Source organism: Hypanus sabinus, chromosome 4 (genome assembly GCF_030144855.1).
Source record: "Hypanus sabinus isolate sHypSab1 chromosome 4, sHypSab1.hap1, whole genome shotgun sequence".
Lineage (NCBI taxonomy): Eukaryota > Metazoa > Chordata > Chondrichthyes > Myliobatiformes > Dasyatidae > Hypanus > Hypanus sabinus.
Genome location: NC_082709.1, coordinates 153,805,658 through 153,822,893, shown reverse-complemented (window position 1 = coordinate 153,822,893; position 17,236 = coordinate 153,805,658). Strand labels below are relative to the sequence as shown.

Genomic DNA, 17,236 nt, shown 5'->3' with positions numbered 1-17,236 from the left:
TGAAGTTAATCTATCTTCACTCATAATGTAACCTCTCCATACCCATAAACAATCTAGTAATCCACAGTGCCTTTAAGGCATGAAGAAAAGACTCACCATATCTACATTTTCCTTTTACAGTACTCTAGGTATGGTCTCATGTGAAATCATTCACACTTTTAGCAATACACACAAAATGCTGGAGGAACTTAGTAAGAAACTTTCCTATTTTGAATTTCATCTGACTTCAGAAAGAGATCAGAAATATCCTTATCAAAGTAAATACTGTAGATGCAGGAAATAGCAGATTGGGAAGCATGGAAAAAGTCAGCATTTCAATGACTGTCTTCATTCTAACTACACAGTAGATGTTGAGTTTCAACAGCTCTATCATGTGAGTTTAATATCCTCTTCACTTATTGTTCCTTATATTCGTTGTCTCAACAGACCTCCCCCTCCTATATCCTAAATTCTTCCCTCTGTTTCAATCATCTTCACCCACACCTCAGTGACAGCCAGCTTGATTTGATGAACTCCTTCACTACTGCCTTTGGCTCCTAACCTATGGATACATCCCAGTTCTTTTGCTTTGAGCCTCTTTGATCCACCCAGATCGCTACCCCAGACCTCTGCTGATTATGTTCCTGTTGTAGAATGGTTGTTTTATGTCTGGTTGGAATGGGTTCCTCTTTCATGGAAAAAGTGAGAAAACAAAGTACCCGCTTTGGTCCACTTCCGGCCTCTGCATCATGCTGTCGTTTGAACCTGAGGTCTGAATAGGCATCCTGATTCTTCTTTTGCAAGCGCTGTAAAAAAAAATCTTAGGTTATTTTTATTGTAATTAACTTACAATATTTCACCAAAGTATACAATGAAATACTAATAACATGCAATCTGATCTTTGAGAAAACCTGGGCAACACACACTGCAGGCCAGGCAGCATCTATGGAAAAGAGTACCGTCGACTTTTCTTCATCAAGGTGTGTGTTGCTTGGATTTCCAGCAACTGCAGATTTTATCTCCCTTGAGAAAATCCAATAGTTCAATATTTGATTCATAGGCTTGTTTTCCTTAATCAATTTTATTTATTTATTTTTATAACCTTAACCAGCAAAGCAATAAATACAAAATTAAAATATTGCAAGTGCAATGTAAATAATTGGATTTACCTTTTACCTTCTATTCAGAAATTCCCATTCGTGTTGATATTCCAATCTTGCAACTAGATTGGCTGATATAGGATCACAGAGATGAATTCCCCAGTGTAACACTGAGCTCCTTTACTGGAATCCACATCTAGCAACTGAGTGGAGTGACAGGTAGGCTAATAGCTGTCATGTTTTGGAGCTATAATGAACACCTGTTTGACACCTGTCTTAACTGAGAATGGTCTGTTATTGACCCATCAGTTAAAATAACAATGTGCGTGCTGTCAAGGAGCAAGCCTAAGATGGAAACAAATTGCTGGAGGCAGCTAAACTTCAGCGTATTTACAGTTCCTCCTACTGGTAATAATGAATTCAGAACCACTGGTTGTAGTGGGCATAATGTGTCAAGAGTGAGAGGATTGCAATATAGTACTGCATTTTAACAGAATCCATTGAAACTTATTGACAAGCTGAACTGAAGTAACCAGCATCAACATCAAAGAGAACTTGCTGGTAAAATATGTATGCTGTCTCATTACAGAATTTTCTTGACTCCCTGTTAAAGTGAGCCAACACATTCTATTGCCACGCAAGCTCAAACTACTGTTTTCACATACATACAGCTCGTGCATGGTATCAATGTTCCTGGAGCATGGATTTCCGCTCTAACCTGAAAATGGTTCCTGAGCCCAAAGCACATCCAGCTTTAAGATCTTCAATGGTGGGACTAAATAGTCTTTTCTGTGACGCTGGACTGCAAATAAATCTTATAACACAATAATCACCAAAATATATGTAATATAGGAGAGTGTAAGTAGTTACATACTTCATATGCGCTTTCCATATTTGGCTGGATCATAGGAGCATCTTCTAATTTGCCTTTTGCCTTGGTCAGCTTTAAAAACAAAATGAAAATTGTTTGAATCTATCAGTCCTAATGCCTGAAATAAATATTTATAATTCAGTTATAATTTATATTCATATTTCAGAGTAGAAAGATTTTCTTACTACAAATCTGGCTGAGATTTTTATAATCATATGACCATTCAGAGAAGTGACCATTTCACTAGTGTATCTGCCTCCACCACTGACTCAGGCAGTGCATTCCATACACCAACCACTCTCCGAGTAAAAAACCTTCCTCTAATATTCCCCTTGAACTTCCCACCCCTTACAAGCCATGTCCTCTTGTATTGAACAGTGGTGCCCTGTCCACTCTATCTATTCCTCTTAAAATCTTGCATACGTCTATCATGTCTCCTCTCGTCCTCCTCCTCTCCAGAGAGTAAAGCCCTAGCTCCCTTAATCTCTGATCATAATGCATACTCTCTAAACTAGGCAACATCCTGGTAAATCTCCTCTGTACCCTTTCCAATCCTTCCACATCCTTCCTATAGTGAGGCGACCAGAAATGGACACAGTACTCCAAGAGTGGCCTAACCAGAGTTTTATAGAGCTGCATCATTACCTCGCGACTCTTAAACTCTATCCCTCGACTTATGAAAGCTAACACCCCATAAGCCTTCTTAACTACCCTATCTACCTGTGAGGCAACTTTCAGGGATCTGTGGACATGTACCCCCAGATTCCTCGGCTCCTCCACACTCCCAAGTATCCTGGATTCTGCCTTGGAGTTTGTCTTCCCAAGTGTACCACCTCACACTTCTCTGGGTTGAACTCCATCTGCCACTTCTCAGCCCATTTCTGCATCCTATCAATGTCTCTCTGCAATCTGACAATCCTCTACACTATCCACAACACCACCAACCTTTGTGTCGTCTGCAAACTTGCCAATCCATCCTTCTACCCCCACATCTAGGTTGTTAACAAAAATCATGAGAAATAGAGGTCCCAGAACAGACTAGTGGGACACCACTAGTCACAACCCCCCAATCTGAATGTACTCCCTCCACCATGACCCTCTGCTTTCTGCAGGCAAGCCAATTCTGAATCCACCTGGCTAAGTTTCCCTGGATCTCATGCCTTCTGACTTTCTGAATAAGCCTACTGTGTGGAACCTTGTCAAATGCTTTTGCAGCCCACTTTGGGTTGATGCCTATAATATGAAACCCTACTTTAGAATATAGTTACTCCAAAATTTTGGGAGGAACAAAATACCATTGGAGTGCCATCAACCTCTTTCTGTGCGGGCCCTTGAAAGCTGACATATCACATATTTAAATAACTTACCCTTAGTTTAAGGTAGAGCGCAGTGATTATGATTCCATACACAAATAGAATTCCATCGAGAATGTAACATAGCTTAGGGTCATTCAGGGTCATACTGTCAGCATCTATCAAATTAAAAATAAAAAAGGCTGATCAACCACTTTTCTAATCAATATGTAATGTTCCAATAATGATTCCTCTGTACACAGTCAACAGTTTTCAACAGGTAACCATAATTGCATTTCCTTTCAATACTGAAAGCTAATTGGTGAATGTGATGATTATTTTAATATTTGGTTCAACAGCTGGTTTGATCAGTTGATCATGGTAAAATTGGTGATCACTAAGCGAGATATAATCTTGGAAAATTTAAAACAGATTACATTTTGTATTTTTTAAAAAGGGTCATGAACAAAAAGTATTCTGTGATATTGAAGTGCCTTTCATCATACTGCTATACTTGCTGGCCTGTTAAATTAATTGGTCTTTCCTATCGTGTGTGCACCCATACGCTGTAATGTCTGACATTGCTCCAATCAGCCTTTATGCTGTGGGTACACTCATTTATACAATTGTTGTCACCAAAGAACTACACCATGTAAAATGTTTGTCACAGTTTACAAAGTTAAGCTCCAAAATAACAGGCAGTATTTTTACTGTAACAATATAAGTTACCACATTGTCTGTTGTTCCTCCAAGTCCCTTGAATATTTCAATTTTAAAATTCTCGTGATCTTGCCCAGGACTAAATCATTCTTCATCTATCTTTCTGCAATGACCATTGGCAGTCATGCTATGCTATCCTCTGGAATACACCCATTGAACATTTATTCACTTTTTTCCTCCCTTCCTTTAACTTGCTCCTTAAAATCCACCACACTGATTTTAAAAAAAGATTTTATGATCTTTCTAATATCAAGTTTGTTTTCTTCATGTCCATTCTGATTGTTTTGCTATGCAGTGGTGTGATCTTGGTAAAAGAATGAATATATTTTACTTCCGGTGTTTGGCAAAGTTATCTGTTTTCTTCATGTAGATATTATACAGTTTTAGAAATAATTGGTCAATTTCAAAACTGCACAAGTCAAACTGTTTTAGAGAAATTATTCCATCCATAGAAGATTGAAATTGAAAAATTTCTATCTATCTAAGAGGGCTGGAGGTGAGCCAGAGACTTGTGCTGAAGACTGTTTTCTCCAGGGGCCCACAGTTCCTACTAGTGCTCCTGTGTCTCAAAAGATCAGAGCACAAAATGTAGGCTAATGCTTCAGTACTGTTGAGATAAGGCTGCACTTTTTAAGGGCCATCCTTCAGATGATATATCAAATGAAGCCCAAACTGTTAAGAGTTGGAGAAAGAATTAGATAAACACAAAAGATCATTGGACTATTTCATAGAATTAACTATTGTGTCCCAATGAGTATTTAACTCTCAATCAAAATTAATGAATAAACAGATATTGTGACAACTGTCACGTTGCTTTTTGTATAAACCTGTTCCCAGAAACTGGGAGTGCTGATTCCTTGCAACCCACACAGAATGCTGGAAGAAACTCAGCAGGTCAGGCAGCATATATGGAAGAGAGTACAGTTAATGTTTCAGGCCGAGACCCTTCATCAAGACTCATGAAGGATCTGGGCCCAAAACGTCGATGGTACTCTCTCCCATAGATGCCATCTGACCTGCTGAGCTCCTCCAGCATTCTGTGTATGTTGCTTGGATTTCGAGCATCTACAGATTTTCTCTTGTTTGTCCAGATTCCTTCATTACTTCACTGACAGTGGTTCAAGGAGTATTTTGTTAACTATGAAGTTTTGGCAATATTCAGAAAGAAAGTGCCAATTCTTTCTCCATCTCTGTGATATGCTTGTCAATTCAAACCATCACTTTTAGAAACTAGGTGTGTTTATTATTTTATTAATTTATCTACTTAGAGATACTGCACAGTAACAAGCCCTTCCTGCCCAACAAAACTGCCACTGCCCAATTACACCCATGTGACCAATTGACCCATGTGTCTTTGGAATATGGGAGGAAACTGGAGCACCTGGTGTAGAGTAGGCCTCCGTTAGTCTCAACTGACCATGGATTTGCACCTTGGAAAGTTTCCAGGGCGCAAGCCTGGGCAAGGTTTTTTTTAATGGAAGACCGGCAGTTGCCCAAGCTGCAAGTCTCCCCTCTCCACACCACCAGTGTTGTTCAAGGGAAGGGCATTAGGACCCATACATACAGCTTGGCACCGGTGTCATCGGAGAGCAATGTGTAGTTAAGTGCTTTGCTCAAGGACACACACGCATCCTCAGCCAAGGCTCAAACTAGCAACCTTCAGATCACTAGACGAATGCCTTAACCACTTGGCCATGCCAAGAGATCACACCATATGACCACACCATGTGATCACAGGGTGAACATACACACTCCTTGTAGATAGTGTTGGTAATTGAAACCAGGTCACTGGCACTATAAAGCATTACACTAACTGCTACATTACTGTGCTGTGCCCACAATGTGATGGTATTCTACTTGATCCAATGGGATAATTTGTCCAGTAAGGGAAGAGCCACATTGCACAGCAGAACAGCACCTTCCTATCCCTTAAAACAGACACAGATCTGACCAAGGATATACATCACTGACTACTCTTGTAACGAAGTGTAGTGACCTCTGGGTTGATCCTTCTAACTCTGTGCTGCCAGTGCTAATGGGAAATAACATTATACCAAAGCTACTGTGAAATTATAATCAAGAATGGGACATCCTAAAGTGCCTGTCCTACTGTAAAGACTTCTCTAAGTGGCCAACAGTCTTTCCTCAACTTCCTAACCAGAAGACCACAATCTGTGCAGATTGGTGATAATATCTCCTCCTCGCTTACAGTCAACACTGGCACACCTCAGGGGTGTGTGCTTAGCCCACTGCTCTACTCAGTCTATACCCATGACTGTGTGGTTACGTATAGTTCAAATACCATCTGTAAATTTGCTGATGATGCAACCGCTGTTGGTAGAATCTCAGGTGGTGATGAGATGGTGGTAAGGAGCAAGATATACCAACTAGTGGAGTGGTGTCACAGCAACAACCTTGTCAGAAAGATGAAAGAGCTGATTGTGATTCAGGAAGGATAGGACGAGGAAACACAAACCAATCCTCATAGAGAGATCAGAGGTGGAGAGAGTGAGCAATTCCAAGTTCCCAGGTGTGAAGATTTCTGAGAATCTAACCTGGTCCCAACATACAATACCTATGCAGCCATAAAGGAAGCAAGACAGCAGCCATATTTCAATAGCAGTTTGAAGAGATTTGGTTTGTCAACTAAAATTCTTAAAAACTTCTATAGGTGTATCGTGGAGAGCCTTCTGACAGGCTGCATCACTTTTTGGTATGGAGGGGCGACTGCACAGGACCGAAAGAAGCCACTGAAAGTTGTAAAATTAGGTTTATCTTGGGTAGCCTCTGTAGTACTGAAGACATCTTCAAGGAGTGGTGCCTCAGAAAGATGATGTCCATTATTAAGAATCCCATCACCTAGGGCATGCCCTCTTCTCATTGTTAATGTCAGGAAGAAGGCACAGAAGCCTAAAGGTACACACTCAGCAATTCAGGAACAGCGTCACCTCTGCCATATGATTCCTATATGGACGTCGAACCCCTTAACACTACCTCTCTTTATAAAAAATATATACTGTTTTTGTTTTGCACTATTTTAATCTATTCACTATACATATTTATATACTTACTGTAATTGATTTACTTATTGATGTTTATCTTTCTATATTTTCATGTATTGCATTGAACTGCTGCTGCTAAGTTAACAAATTTCATGCACGTGCCGGTGTAATAAACCTGATTCTGATACATGAAATGGATGCTATTCCATTTCTCTCTGCCCAAAGTAATTTTGTCCTGTCACTGCATTCTTTCTTTCTGTTTCTCTCTTTTTAATCTGACAGTAATTGTTCACTATTTGCTGGTTGCAGCAAACTGCATCAGTATCATGTGGTAAAGCTGACGTGTTTATTTCAGAAGTTTCTGAAATTAAGGGATCCTTTACAAAAGAGTTTAGTCAATGGAGGCAGGGATCGAGCTTGTTTTCCCCTTACAAAATCATGTCTGATCGTCTACCTTAAACATCACATTCCTGACTTGATTCCCATGTCTCTTCCTTCCTTTAATATCTAGCTATCTATTAAATACAGAAATTTTTCCTTGTTTCATACCCAAATAGTTTACCCTTTATTGTGAGATGTGGCACCTTCACTTGTAGATAATGCACAATGCACGTCTAGCCTACTCAATCTCTCTGCCATCTGAGGAACAAGGCTGGTGAATCTTTATTACACTCACTCTTTAGCAAATACAGTATTCATTTTTTTTAAGTAGAGACCAAAATTATAAGCAATGTTCCAGGTGCGATCTCCATATAATTGTAGTAAGACATTTTTAGCTTTACACTCAAATCCTCTACCAATTAAGGCATACATATTGTTTGTTTTAATGTGCTAAACCTGCATGTTAGCTTTTTGCAACATGGTAAAGGACACCTAAGTGTTTGAGTCTATCATCCTTTAAAAAGGGAGGGAACTTAGCATTTGTTTTTGCTACCAATGTGGAGAACCTCACATTTTTTTTCACTTTGTACTTTCATCTCCTTGTCTGCTTGTTTAACCTGTCTGCATAAACTTGAAGCATCTTGGTATTCTCATCACCATTCAGATTCGGACTTAGTTTCGTTTCATCAGAAATCTTGGAAATAAACCAAAATAATAGATTGTCCTGTAGTGAATGTAACATTAGATCCGAGTGTATTCTTTTGGACCAAATCAGTTGACAATATCCAGAACCAAGCACGCATCGAGACAAGAACCACCAGCATAAGGTGGGGGAAGTGTAGGTGCAGGGGTTGTGTGTGTCGGGGTGTACTTCCATTGTGGGCTTCGGGGAGTGATGTTTCTAGGAAGTTAGTCCAGTTGGTGAGCTCAGGAGGGGATTAGCTTTGTGCATGATTGCTCAGGTTGTGGGAAGAGGGAGGAGGCTCTAGGTCAATGCAGGAGAAGGAAAGCAAGGCTTACTGGTAGGGTTAGATGAAAGGAGGGTCGGTAACATTTATGACAGAATCAAATGGCCTGTTTGTGATCTGTAGACTGTTATTCTATGTCCTTTATTTTTCTGTCTCTATCAATGCTTTTCACCCTCCTTAAGAGTGGGCAGGGAGCTTCTATAGAAACAGAGATGAGAAAGTTTGAGTTATCAAGTAGCCACCAAGTGGGTCATTGAACTTCAAAAAGGGAGGAAATCTGTGGTGGAGATGAACTTCAAAAAAAGCTCTGTATGTATGTAGTTCTCTACTGAGAGGGGATGCTTGCTGTGGAACAAAATACTATTAGTGCAGTAACAACATGATTCAAATTGTTTATTTCTAGGTCATCGAATCAAGATTTTCCAACCTTTTGAAATGACCTGTCTGAGAGTCCTTCGTAACACAAGAGTTCAAGAGCTCAAGTTCTATGTACATTCCTTATATTGAAATTTCTTTTGTATCATCTTTTAATTTATCTGGGGCATAGGCCGCTACCAGCAGCTTTTATACCTCAGATAAATGATGGGAGAAAAGAAATTAACATCAGGAAGAATGTTTTATCCACTAGTTAAAGGCATAACCTAGCATTTACCTTCCTTCACCTTACCAAATGACTATTATTCAAGTGAATCTTGGTTAAGATCAAAGCTGAAATCAAACCTGGCCATTCAAGAATATCCCAGTAAGAAATTTTGGAAATTATCATGCGAAAAACAACATCGACAATTTTTCCTTGCTTCTCCAAGGAGTGCTGAATCATCATTCATTTACCCTCGAACTTAGAAAAGTACAACTCAGGAGCTGGCCTTCTGGCCCATAACCGTGATGTCAATGCAAACTAATCCCATCTCTGCATTGGGTCTATATACCACCAATCCAATACGTGTCTATCTAAACTGCTTTCACCAGTTCCCGTAGTAGCACTTTCCAGGTACTTACTGCACTCAGTTAAAAATTCCTGCCTCATAAATCACCTTTAACCTTCCCCCTCTCACCTTAAATCTATGCCCTTATGTATTCAATATTTCCACCCCGTGGAAAAAGACTCTTGACTACCTTCCCTCTCTACGCTTCTCATAATTGTAAATAGTTTTGCCAGGTCACCCAACAACCTTTGACACTTCAGAGAAAACAATACAAGTTTCTCCAAGTTCTCCTTACAGCTAACACTCTATAATCCAGGCAACATCCCATGAACACTTTCTGAAGCTTCCACATCTTTCCTGTAATGTGGTGACTAGCTAATGGTCCAAAACTTTATATATGTCTTCCTGACTCTTACACTCAACATCTTGACTGATGTATGCCATAAGCTGCCTTTACCACCTGATTTACTTTTGTTGCCACTTTTAGAAAGTTATGGATCTGCATCCTGAGGTCCCTCTGTGCATCAATGTTCCTAAGGTTCCTGTTATTTATTGTACAGCTTCCTCTTGCATTTGATTTCCAAAAGGGCAATACCTCAGACTTTTCCAGGTTAAACTCCATCTGCCATTTCTTTAATCACACTAAATTGGTCTATATACTGCTGAATCTTTTGATGACCTTACAGATTGTGCCATGTTTTGTGTCATCTGAAAACTTACTGATCAGCACAAACAACAGGGATCCCAGCATTGATCCTTGTGGAACACCACTGATCATAAATCTTCAGTCAAAGGAACATCCCTTCACTACTACTCTCTTCTATGACCAAACCAGTTTTGAATCAAATCTAATCTACAAAGTCTCGATGAAATCAATACACTTTTAATCTTTAGGATCAGCTGACTCATGAGGGTCCTTGCCACAAGCTCAACAATGTTTTCTTTACTTTGGGATGGATGAGAACAGATAACAGAAACATTTAGCTCAGAAACTAAATGAAGAAGTCAGCAATATATTTCTACTTTTTGAAACTAGTTTGTCTTGACCTTAGAAACCAAGGTTGTTGACTGCCATAATAATTAGGAATATTTATTTTTGATAGCCTCATTTAACAAAAATACCTGCATAGTTCTATCTCTCATTCTAACATTGGTGGAAACCCAATTCTAATTGTTCATACTATTTCATTATTTATCCATCAATGTTTCCGTGGTCTAGAAGATCAGTCCAGATGAAGGATCTTGACCTGAAACATTCCTCCATAGATGCTGCCTGACTCTGTAAGTTACCCCAGCAGTTTGTTTTTGAATCAAATATGAAAACTTTAATTAACAGCCAAACTGAATAAATTACAAATAACGTGAAAGATGTTAAGATCATTTGAAACTGGAGATTAAACTGGAAGGTTTAAATTCTTTGAGGCCTACCTTACATTGTCATTCAGAGAGTTTCTGACTTTATTTCTTTCTGTATTAACCACATCTTAGGACATCCTAACTGCACCTAAATTTGTTCATCTCGATTAGGTTGTACCCTGTTGATGTTTTATAATTGTGCTTACAAAACATACTATAAATATATGAATTTGTGATTCCTCTTTACATTAGTGATGCAGATTATAATTACCACCCATTACTGATTTCTCGTTTGTCAGGTTCATTAGTTTCAATGTGAGTTTCTGCTTGTGGTGAGCTCTGTTTCTGAGAAACTACTGTATTAAAAAATACAGACTCAGGTTCCAAAACTAGTTCGGTCACCAATGGAATCTATTTGTTTTTTCACTTATGGTGTACAACATCATTTTAATCTCTCCATGGAATAAGCCTTGCTGTATATTTTTTAAAAACTCAGCAAAAGCCATTTTAAATAACAGTGTCAATTCTTTATAAATGTGACATATTTCAACTCATTGTATGATCAGAACCATTTTCTTACAAAATTGTTCAGCAACTTAACAGAGTTATCAGAATTAGCCATTCACAACACCACATACAGAGCCTCCCCAGCTAACAACTCCCCAGCTATAACTCCCCAGGTTCCTCCCTCATGGAACAACTGCTTGTAACCCAACAGTTCACAAGTCAGAAATGTGGTTTCTTAGCAATATATTTAAAATAAAACTTAAGCCAGCCAAGGCAACACAGAAGAATATAATGTGGCTCATATGAACAAATTGTTCAAATGTAACTTCAATCAAAGCACTAAGCTAGTCTTGCAAAAGACTCTATGTATTTTATCCATAAAAAGCATGTCACATACAATCCTACTAATTGCTGCTCAGTTGCCTACAATCAATGCACTGTGAAGGAAAACATAAATGACAATACCTATTTCTTATTTACCATTATTATCATCCTCATTGCCTGGTTTGGTTATGCCGGGTCCGGGTGACTCTTAATTTCATTACAGCCTTAATCTAAATATGCACAAGTAAGTCGATTCTTGAGAAGTTAAGAGCATCTGTCCTTGACATAAAGGCGACTTTCAACAAAGCATGGCATCAGGGAGTCAAGGTAAAATTAATCAATAGGTAATCAGGCTATAGGTTGGAACGTTACTTTCCATGGAGGCCGATGGCTTTAGTTGTGAGCAGTAAGACCAAAACAACATTCAGACTTGGGCTGTTATGTGAGAACTAGTATTAATGAAGACATTAAAAATTTTCAGCAAGAGAAAAGTTTTAACGTGTTTCCTTGACATTCAATGATGTAATCATCACCATCCCTCTCCATCAAGATATTTGGGGTCTCATTGACTAGAAACTGGACATTCTATATAAAATGTGCTATAGGTAGGTTAATTAGCAACCCATCTCCCCCATACTTTTCCTCATTGCCACATGGTGGAGAGAGTTCGTACTGTCTATTCTCCAAGTTCACTTCAATAGCACTTCCCACAACTATACACCTCTTTGAAGGACATGATCAGCAGGTTCCCTTCAAAGTGCCTTTGAAATACATCATCCAGAGGGTGAGCTGCTGTCTTCAGTACAAGCTTGAACATCATCTACCTGAGCACAAATGCAATCTTTGGGACTCAATACTGAATTCAACAATTTTGAATAATATGTTTCCTGTATGAATACAAGGTTACCCATCTATAATATTAAGATTTTCTCTCTCCACAAATACTGTTTGATCTGTTGGGTGGTTCCAGCATTTCCCTTTCAATTTCAGGTTTCAACAACAGCGCTAATCTGTATTGCACAGTTTTGACATTTTTTCTCACTCTAACTGCTGTCATTAATTGATTAACTGGACTATCTGGCCATTGGGATCATCTGGTTGACCCTGTTCTTACTTTATGAGGGATATTCCCTATGTCCCAGCCATCAGAGATATTTCTCTTGTCCAATCCCTCAGTTTGCTTTACAACCATAAATTCATTTATTTTCTCTCCTGGTTCTGAAGTTCCTCTTTCCCAGATGCTGCCTGACCTACTAAGTATTTCCAGCATTTTAGGGTTTTATTCTGGATTTTCAGCAGTTGCAATTTGTTGACTTCCAGCTACCTTGCTATAGTCGTGAGATTGTTCCTAAGATAGGGTAGACAATGCTGTTCTTAAGGCAGAGTTGATTTTTATACCAATTCAGCATAACCTTCTAACTTTTAAATTTCTTTCTGATGTTTTTATGCTGTGTATGCTATTTATGTCTTTTAGCAGTCTTCTCAGCATCCATTTCTTCATCAAAGAACCCTTAAAATCTTATCTATATCCACCAGACATTATCTGCTGTACATCTTGCTACAATTTGAAATAATTCCATTGAGTCGCTTTGCTCTTCGCCCAAGTGTTATCATTCTCTGCATGAAATTCTCCATTACTTGCCTTTGCACTATTTACACATTTACACATTTTGTCAACTGTAACTGTTAAATTATGACCAGTGTACAAAATTATAAAACTGACCTCAGAGGGATAGTGTTGGATACTGAAAAGTAACAATCATTCTTGTTTCTCTAAGCCACTTACCCACACAGCCACTGGCACTGGTGGGATTCTGTCATGTGGTGTGTTAGGAAGTATCATTTGGAAGCTGATACACAATAAATATGATCAAAATGTGATTGTATAAGGTATATTTAGTAAGTTTGCAGGTGGCATAAATTTTGATGGTGCTGTATAACATGAAGCTACAGAAATGTGGCCAAGCAGCTTCTCACAACAGAAGGTTTTGAATCATGGGACAATTAGAGAAGCTGACCTTGGACTATTATGGGATCCAGTAGCTGGGCCAGCCATTCAGTCTGAGCTCTCTGGTAGGTGCCAGTGACCACAATGTAGGTCTGTTGGTGAATGGTTGAACCTAAGCATGTATTCAGGGAAAGAGTGGAATAGAGAGGCGGACTGATTGGAGACTCAGTTTCCTACCTCTACCTCACTTGTAGGGTTACATTCAAAGCTTCCGCAAAACTCATTATCCTTTGAAGCAACTAGTAGTAGTCCTCCCACCTTGCCATTCAGTTGGTCCAGCTGAGAGAAGCTTCTGGAAGGTCACAGCAGGAATATAATTACCACCACACACCCCTTCAGCAAGTTAGAGCATCAATGACTATACCCTAGTGGTTAGCAGTGAAGAATGAGGACCTCAGCCTGTAAAGATATCCACTGAGGGCTCCAACCAAGAGAGTGAAGATGTCAGCAGAATCTTCCGAAGCAGGAGACCAATGTTTATGAAGACCAGAGAAACGTGAAATCTGCGAAACCTGCAACCATTCCGAAGCAAAATGGACAATGCTTGGGCCTCTGACAGATAGAGCTTAAGTTAGAATTGCACGACGAAGTACATAAATGCACGTGTGCACATACTGTACGTGCATGTGTGTGTAAAGCTCTGTTTGCACTGAGACCTGACCCATGTCCTTTTGATTGCTCAAGCACCTGGTAAAACACATTTCAAGAGCGATTGACCACAGTGTTCAGAAAATGTACTAGCAACAGAACAAACAACACCCTCAAAATGCTGAAGGAACTCTGCAGGCGAGGCGGTATCTATGGAAAAGAGTACAGTCAACATTTCGGGCCGAGACACTTCATCAGGACTGGAGCTGACTCCTCATCTTTCTTCCCATGGTCCTGATGAAGGGTCTTAGCCTAAAACATCGACTGTACTCTTTTCCATAGATGCTCCAGCATTTTCTGTGTGTTGCTTGGATTTCCAGCATCTGCATGTTTTCTCGTGTTTGTGATTAGCAACAGGTCAATTGATAAGATGGTCAGAGAAGTGGTGAATGGAGTTTAATTCTGAAAAATGTGAGGCATTACACTTGACAGTACAAATAATGCTGAATGAATGGTGATGTGTGGAGAGGGTACAGAAGAAGTTTTCCAGGATATTGCCTAGATTAGAGAGTATTAAATATAAGGAGAGGTTGAACAAACATGTACAGGGACAGGAAGGGAATTGGGGGATAGGACCCATTGGTGGGCAGGTCGGATTAGTTTAGATTGACGTCATGGTTACTGTAAACATGGTGAGTGAAAGACCTTTCCTGCAATGTTTTGTTGTTGTTCTATGATAGAGATAGAGGGTGTGCTGCTCAAGATATCAAACCTAGCCAGGGTTTTTAATTAAGCCAAGTCTGGACTTTGTGTCTACAACCGGTTAAACTCCCTTCCACTTCTCACCAATCCCAACTCCCTCCATGATATTTCTCTCTAGCAGCCAGAGTTGGAACTGAAGCCTTTTAATTCCATCCTCTACCTTGAGTCAAGTTGGAATATATTTCTTCACTCCTGTGCCCCACTTCAGCAACCATGGGACACAATACAAAGCCTATGCGTTAATATATACTGTATACTTCCCAATTTCTTATAAGCAGCATTTCTACCCCAAATATTCCACATTTTGTGCTGTTTTGTTGTCTGTACTTTGCACTTGCTATGTCTTTTTTTGATTTTTTGCCACTGTTATTTTAAAAAAAATTATTATAAGCTTTCTCCACTTTATTTTTAGCTCTGTGCATCTTAGAAAATGACAAAAATACAATAAAAGAATGCATGGCCACAAAACATTTTATGTCCTTAGAACCTAGTCAAGTTCAATATATGCATCAAATCTCATCTCTCAACAAGTGCACACTCTACTCCACCTAATGCACCTCACGTTGATCAGGACCATTATCTAAAGTTCTCATGTTCCAGCCACATGAAGCTCTCAGCATCTACAGCAATGAAGCAAAGGTAGCAGATTTAGCAGATAAATTTCCAGACATATGCTAGCACATTTTGTCTTCTGTTGCAATTGACTGCCAAACCATTATCTCAAGAGGAGACTAACCAGATCCAGAAACTCTCTGCTCTTGAGAACAGAGCATTGGAGACTCAGCTGTGACAGATGCTGCCATGCACTTCCCAGCCTTTCTTCTCACTGCTTGTCGCTCAGGCTGCAAATGGTATGGGCATGTATCACACCTCTGCTCTGTTGCTCTGTGTGGCTTGCTGAGCTTTATTCCATGTAGATTCAGAGAGGAAATCAAAGTGGACAAACTATATAGTGGTGCCAACAAAGGGCCCTGATGAGGTGAAAATTGGAGATAGGATAGTTTAGTCATCATCATCATGTGCCATACTCTGCCAGACCCTTGGTGACCACTTTCTTTCACTGCAATCTGTCGGCAGTACTTGATAATTGATACTTGATAGTGGATAGTTCAGTACTTGGGGAAAAAGCTACTATTGAAAGAGAAATGGGTAGGTGTCATTGTGGCTCCTTCTGGCCCTACCAAAAAGCTGAAGAATAGAAGGAAACTCCTGGAGCTAAGAAGTAAAAATGGATGAGACCTGTGTGATTGTTAGCAAATGTTCAGAAAACACAATGGCTAATGCAAGAACAGCATGCAAAACATGTAAGATTTGCAAAGAAAGATGTGATATTTTTAATAAAAAAAGAAGTACAACTGCTGTAGAATGTAAAAATCTGTACATAGGTTATGTAAAGAATCAGGAAAAGTGTTATCAACTCAAGACTGACAAGTGAATTATCAGATCAGACAGGAGAAAGTTGAAGGAGGAAATAGACTGGAGAAAAGGTGTAATTATTTAGAAGCATAGGTAGTTGAGTTACAATGGATAATTAGAAAAAAAACATTCACTTAAGAAGAGAAGATAAAAATATGCATAAAAGTCTGTGCACTGTTAAACTTTATAAATTGGAAAAGTAATTTAGGAAAGGTCCCCAAATATCATAAAAAGATTGTTTCGAATTTAAGACTGAGCAGCGGATCTTTTCTAAATTTAAATAAGACATAATATCACGTAGCCATTGAAGATGTGTAGGAGGGGTAGACTCCTTCCATTTAAGCCAGATTGCTCTTCTTGCTATAAGAGAGGTAAAAACTAAAACCTGTAGGTTAGGAGTATTTGAAGTTATATTTTCATTTGCAATAATACCAAACAAGGCAGTAAGGGGATTTGGGTCAAATTGGACCCTAAAAAGTTGAGAGAAGGTATGGAGGTATGAAATCAGCTTTTTTCTTTGGTAGTTGGTAGGGGGTTGACTTTTTTTATATATAAAAAAATTTATTTTATGATGTATGACCTATCTTTAAATTTTTGATTACAGAGTGGTATACCTTTATGTGTTATGCTATAACATTTTGATCAATTTTATTACAATATATGAACGTACACAAGTTATGTTGAGATGTATCTATGTGTTGCACTCTGTAATTTTTTTTCTTCTGAATAAAAATATTGTAAAAAGAAAGGTAGTTGAGTTACAGTAAGAAATGGAGAAGCAACGTGAATAAGAAATTAAGTAAGAGAGAGAAGAAACAATAAGATGCAGTTGTTTAGATCTCAGACAGTAAAGAGGCAAGGTCAGTGCAGTAAGCTATTTGGTTAGAGGTGGACACCTTCCAAATGTTCTCCATAGAGGCCAGGAGACATTTTTAAAGCAACATTTTAGCTGAAAGGTAAACAGTCTGCAAATTGAAAAGTCTGCAAGAAAAGTTGTGTTCATACATAAACAAGATTATCCCAAGATTATCTATAA

At 38.9% G+C, this 17,236-nt stretch overlaps 1 protein-coding gene across 1 annotated transcript in view; it reads right to left on the bottom strand.

The window, feature by feature from the left end:
* cd247 (CD247 molecule) overlaps positions 1–17,236 on the bottom strand; it is a 107,502-nt gene that overhangs the window by 15,342 nt on the left and 74,924 nt on the right. Inside the window, exons 2-4 of the mRNA XM_059968477.1 lie at positions 3,318–3,421; positions 1,954–2,022; positions 699–785 (exon numbers count right to left, since the gene is read on the bottom strand). Of these exons, the coding sequence (XP_059824460.1) occupies positions 699–785; positions 1,954–2,022; positions 3,318–3,421 (260 nt within the window). The remainder of the gene's footprint in view (positions 1–698; positions 786–1,953; positions 2,023–3,317; positions 3,422–17,236) is intronic.